This window comes from Etheostoma spectabile, chromosome 23, assembly GCF_008692095.1.
Source record: "Etheostoma spectabile isolate EspeVRDwgs_2016 chromosome 23, UIUC_Espe_1.0, whole genome shotgun sequence".
In the NCBI taxonomy this organism is placed as follows: domain Eukaryota; kingdom Metazoa; phylum Chordata; class Actinopteri; order Perciformes; family Percidae; genus Etheostoma; species Etheostoma spectabile.
The window spans coordinates 14001175-14007777 of NC_045755.1; the positions used below are offsets into that span (position 1 = coordinate 14001175).

General features: G+C 39.8%; 1 protein-coding gene across 1 annotated transcript; it reads right to left on the minus strand.

The window, feature by feature from the left end:
- Positions 1–4223, minus strand: LOC116672775 (uncharacterized; the record flags this gene model as incomplete). Its single annotated transcript, XM_032504627.1, is given in 3 exon segments — positions 1–358; positions 2354–3006; positions 3953–4223. Coding segments are annotated over 3 exon segments (1037 nt in total), but the record flags the coding sequence as incomplete, so codon positions are not given.
- Between the last annotated feature and the right edge of the window lie 2380 nt (positions 4224–6603).

Here is a 6603-nt window from a genome sequence, read left to right on the forward strand (position 1 = left end):
ATTTTTGCTTTGGCAGAGGAAATGGGCAGTGAGTTCAAGAATTTCTCCAGCGTAAAGAGGTAGTCCTCTGGGTGGCACAGCATGTGGGCTGCATGTTTCGACTCCTTCCACTTCCTGCTCTCCACAGTCACGCCCCTCTTCCTCCAGAGGTCGATCAAAGTTTCCATATCAGCCAGGTCGCACAGGGCATCGTTTTCACTGAAGAAGAAGAGGGCCGGTGCAGTAATTGGGCTGTTGCGGAAAACCTGGATGCTGTTATTGTAGAAGTCTGCGGTGTGGGTTTTGAAGAGCCAAAAGTAAAGCATGGCGACGTTTTTGACCAAGTTCGAAAAACGTGGCATCAGAGTCCTGCCGAGGCCTGAATACCAACAAGAGACAGTGAAATATCAAAAGGGTACATATACACAACACATTAATGTATTAGTTGCTATAGCTTCAAAACTTTGAGTACCAGTGAAAATGTAGCTCACTCTCTACCACCCACAAAGTTAATATTAATGGATTCTGCCACTCATTCTAGTATTATTTTTCTTACTTCTATTGGGGATACTCATGCTCAAAGTTTTGAAACTACAGTTCCCATATTGCTTTATAGAGTAGGGTGACCAGACGTCCCCGGTTTCCGGGGACAGTCCCCGATTTTGGCGACCTGTCCCCGGCTGGATCTGTCCCCGGAAATGTCCCCGGTTTTCACTGTGACTGAAAGACCCGAAATTGGAATGAAAGAAAGAAAAAACTGACAGAACGTAGCCGATAATCGCACACCACACACACGCAGGCTCCAGGCAGCCAGAGAGCCAGCGGTGCTCAGAGACGTTTAAGAACCGTGTTTTACGATGCTAAAATCACTGGTTATTTACATGCAGTCTGGGTGGGTTTAGACGAACAATTTCGCGGACTTTTATATTTAAAAAGGATCTTAATTCTTAACAGAAGGGCGACCTCCTTAGAAATCCTTCCCATAATGTGTCAAACACTTAGAATATTAATCTGAGTCTGTCAGCAGCTAAACAAGCACTTTTATGACGTAAAACAAGCTGGACATTATCCTATTAACTACATTGTAGCGATCTCGTTTAATACTGCCATCAGTCAAAGGAAAATATGTCCTCAGTAGTTTTTGTTGTTCTGATTCTCAATGAGCTGTTGCAGAACAAGCCTTGGCAGTAAAGCAAAAGCTGTCAGTAGTCAGTAAACATACAACATTATGAAATTGGACTTCTATCTTGAAATTAAGCCGTTCTATCTGAAATAGAGAACTTTCATCTTAAACATAGGACTATAAGGACTTTCTATCTTGAAATATTGGACTTAGGACTTTCTTTGAAATATTAAGACTTTCATCCTTGAAATATTAGGACTTTTTATCTTGAGTAAAAGGATGGGATTTTTTATATCTTGAAATTTAAGGACTTTTTTATCTGAAATATTAGGACTTCTATCTTGATGTGGGTGGAGTGGAGTAGTACGTAGCAGCGGTGGGTCTAGGATCAGACCTTGCCCCTAATAAGAACAGCTCTAGGTCTAGTGTCCCCGTTTAAGTTTTACAAAAATAAAAACATTACTTGTTTTCTGAGCTGAAAATGTCCCCGGATTTTGTCTGAGAAATCTGGTCACCTTATTATAGAGTATAATGTTGCCATGGATTCAGTGACTTATGTTGTGGGCACTTGTTTTTTACCTATATTTGTTTACATTTTGGGTAAATTAGCACCATTAACAGCATGACGAATTAGCTATTAACAGTTCTTGTTTGCAATGTACGCATGGAAAAGCAGAAAACTATCACTGGGTTTCTTTAAAACTGTAGAAAACTTAAAAACGTGAGGATTCTTAGGCAAGTTCTAGAGTTATGAGGGGCGTCTATCTTCTAGGATTTCTAAGCAGATTTATGTTCATGCGTAATGGACATCAGAGATAATGGAATCCTGGGAAGTTGTAAGTCCCACTGAATCTAAAAATATGTGATAATGACTCTGTGCTAAATATAGCCCTCTATAGCACTCTAAAAGATATTACAATAACCCTTTTAAAACCTTTACCATGTTAACTCAGGACGTTTAAAACCCCACTTTCTAAGAAGAGCTGCAACTAGTCAATCAATGAGAAATAAATTTGCGAATTTTAATAATTGATAAATCATTTAGGATATTTTCATGAAAAAAAGAAAAAGAGAACAATGTTAACCATTTGCAGGCACTCTCTTAGGGCAGGTTAGAAACAAGCTGTCACAAATAATAACTGGACTCCTGACAAACTGGAGCAGCAGGTCAGCTGTCTAATTAATTATTTAAAGATCTGACACACACATCCAAACACAAAAGTAACCTGAGGGGAAATCACACTCACTCACCTATCGCCATGTGATGCAGAGTGCCAACCACCAAGCTGTCATAGATGTGCCCTATCACCCTCTGGGCCAGCCATGCATATTTTTTCTGTCCCTGAGCAATGTGGGTGAGTGTCTGGGTGAAAGTGTAGCCACCGATGGAGGAGGTGTGGACCAGCACCGCCCTGCCTGAGAACTGAGGCTCCTCCAAAACCTTCAAAACCTTCAACCCGTGGTCCAGCCCCCACCGAGGCCACAGGAAGTGCATTACATTGCTCTGAACCAGGAGGACATCCATGCCACGGTCCAAGTAAAGGTCCCTGTACTTGCCCACCGCCCGGGGCTGGGCGCCAAGCCAGGAAAAGAAAAGAAGAAGAGGGTGGGAAGTGGCTGCGGAATCTGATTGGTTTTGGGAGGAGACAGGTGTGTGTGAAGGTGAATCAGAGAGCAACGGACAGGAGGCAGGATCTGCAGAGGAGTTGCTTAGGGGCAAAGCTGAGGGAGATATGGGGCAAAGAGCAGTGGAAGTTTGAGACTTTGCTTTGGCAGCACATACTGTCTTTTCCCCTGCCTCTGAGAATGGAGTGTAATAATAAGTTATGCCATAGCTGATCCTTTTGGTAATGAACCTTCCTCCATTCACTTGTTCAGACATGGTGGCGTCATCCCTGAAGACACTGCAACAAATAAACAAAATTAGTCATTCCCACACTCTGGCAGCAAAGACTGAAACGGTTTTAGGCTATATGTTATTTTTGAGGATTTTACTATATATCCTCTTGAGACCGAAAACTATATACGTTTTTGGGATGAAAAGAAACCCACTGACTTAAAAACTTTTTCTTTTTATGTTATGTCCTTTTGTAAACTTTTTGTAAATTGTTTATGTGTTCTAAGTCCAGACAGATGATGGAAATATAAAAAAAATTAAATTACAAATCATGTACTGTATAGTGCTAGTAGTATGTTATTATACTTATAGATGTCAATTTGTTAACATGGAATTAGTACCAGTAGTAGCATTATATCCACATCTTTATATTAGATATTTATCATTATAACCAGTACTTTTAAAACATCTCAGATATGGTTAAAGAAAATCATACTGATTTTTTTATTTATTTTTTGAAATAAAATATATAATGAAATAACATTTCACTTAACACTATTTGATATTAACAATAGTAAATATTTCATAAATTGTTTTTACATGTATTATCTTAGCATCACTAGCCATAATCTGTGCGACACCTGCTCTAAATACAGTTTGAACTAATTTTTTAATAATTAACACATGAAATGACAAAGATTGAGCGAAAGTGGTGTTCATATTCCATGATATATCACTAGGTTACCATCTTGTATAGAAGAGAAGGGGTTTTGGATTAACGCAGCAAACCAAGATGGGCTGTCCAGCGATTTATAACGCTTCACCGTCATCCATGGAACATGGAACATTAGAGTTAAGTGTCTCGCGCCTTTTTAATGTGATCATCACATCACATGATGCATGGTTCTCAGGCGCACGTAGCACAGCCTCAGCCAGTTATTGTTTGTATTTAAATGCTACTTCCGCAAGACATGTCACACACAATGTACCACAGCAACATATCATTCTGTTACCCGATGGCGAGCAGCAGATTTCCCATTCTAGGAGGCTAGAATGTGCGGGGGCGCCCTGGTCCTCCTGGTTCACCGTAAAATGACTTCGGAAGCTCGGTCAGATCTGCCGCGGTACCCGGTCATGTACGTTTTAAGAGACACAAAGTAACCAGTGCCCAAATTTTGTACTCGAAGGATGGCGAAGGCACGACCCGTGCTACTGCCTCTGATTGGTTAGTAGCCTAGCAGTTGCCTTCGTTGTTTGGATTGGTTGGGTTTAGGCACGAGGAGTGTGATTGGTTAGCGGGTAAGAATACCAGGTGTAAGCCAATCAGAACGAAGTAGAAAGTTGAACGCTCTTTCTATCCCCACAAACTGTAACACAGTGTTCTATCCTAGTAAATAGTACATCCATGGCCGGTGCCCGCTCGCGATATTTTTTTCCTACTATCCCCTGTAATAGCGTTCCCACACTGCTGCCGGCCAGGCGTCCATGCTGACATGTGTACAGGTCCTGTCCCCTGTCCAATCGGCTATCCGAACCTTAACCACTCGAGGTTAATGCCTAACCCTAAAAGTAGAAAAAAAAAAAAAAAAATCAGTCATCGTAGCACCTTCTCATTTGCGAGTGTGAATCGGGACAAAAACGCACACACACACACACACACACACACACACACACACACACACACACACACACACACACACACACACACACACACACACACACACACACACACACACACACATATCTATCTATATACATTCTGATTCATAAATAAGTTAATTACACTCTTAATTTATGTCTTACTTTCAAATGGATCTACTAATTAATAAACTTTGATTCATGTGTGCTGGTATCCATAGAAACAGCACACACATTCGAATGCTGCATCATGTCTGCTGTAACCAAAATATCTCAAACGGCGAATTTATCCAACATTTCTAGTGAAAGCAAGCATTGTAAAGGATTACTGTTATTATATACAGTATATTATATCTATTTTAAATCCCACGTGTCCTCTTTTCCAAAACATAACAATAAAGAGTTATTGCCGGTAGATATTGCAGTTTAAACAGAGCTTATCTCTCTAGATCTGTTAGGCTATTGATAGTTCAAAGGACCTCATGGCCAGAACAAGTTTGCTGGACCACAAGGCAATAAGGTCACATGTAAATCTAAATAGGGAAACATTACAAGGTCATGAAGTAGGCCCTATATTTGTTCTGACCTACTAATCAAACCACTGCAAGACATGTTAATGCCACGAGATGGAGCCAGAGGCTAACACAGAAAGAATAGAATTGGACTACTTCAGTATGTGGAACACTTTGATGAATGTGTGTAATTAAACTTGCATTGATTCAGTTGTAAAAGTGGTAGATATGTAATTTCTATGAATTTCTGTTAATTTGATGTATTGTAAAGTGACTCGGGCCTCATGGTGTTCATAATTCTAAGTTTAAATCCACACCTGGAGAAATGTTTATAATTAGCCATGTCATTTGATCCTGAGATGTTGACTAATTTTTTTTTTAACCAGGAAATTCATCCTGAAACATCCTGATGTGTCACGTTGTCTACGTCTAGGTTTAGATGGCTCAGTCTGAACAAGGAATATCTTCCACCCAAAACATGCATACTGGCACAGAAACACAAGATACATCATCAACATTTTTCAAGAGTGTATTTTAATCCTGGTGTATCCTTTAACTCTTCTAAGCTCTAGTTTTCCTCTTTGAAGTCAAATAGATTTAAGATTCTAAAAATCATCTCATTGCACTCTTAACAGCATCTGCTGCCAACAGCTTTACCCATATATGAAACATGAGGACTGGAAAATATAAGCATCACACACTTATTTATTTGCTTATATTCATTCTCGCATTTGATATTATCAAGGCAAGGCAAGGCAGCTTTATTTGTATAGCACATTTCAGCAACAGGGCAATTCAAAGTGTGCTGTGTACACAAAATCATTAAAACAGATAAAACACAAGTACAAACAGTTAAAGTCATAAACATTAAAAATCAATAAGACACAATAGACAGTTAAAAACAAAATAGAAACATTAGGACACATAAACACAAGAATAAAAGTTACAGTGCAGCATAAGAAAGAAATGAGCATTAATTTAAAGAAAGGCGCATCAAAAAGAAAGGTCTTCAGCCTTGATTTAAAAGAACTGAGAGTAGCAGCGGATCTGCAGGTTTCTGGGAGTTTATTCCAGATATGAGGAGCATAGAAACTGAAAGCTGATCACAAACTTTAAGATTTCCACTCAAATTCAAAATACATATGTGAGGTTTTGAATGAAGCCTGGCTGCACAGCTCAAGTTCACCGATTTATGTTTTTTGCATTAAGCTTAGAAGTGCGCTAGATTTTACATAGTGGCAAAAAAAAAAGCACACACACAAAAAGAAAACTTTTCCGACATCACCGTCAGTTCATCTCAGTGCGGCTTGCTATAAATGGGTTGTCATGACACTGTTCTGTGTGTAGGTGACTTTAAAATGGCTGTCACAGTTGTGATCAGGTTTTCCATTCTTTCACACAGAGGCAGCAGAGGCAGTTTTGGGTCATCACATTCACTCACCTTCTCTTTTTCTTCTATTTTCCTGGATCTATTTTCCGCAGCCATTTGCACCTTCCCCCACCAACCCCCCCCC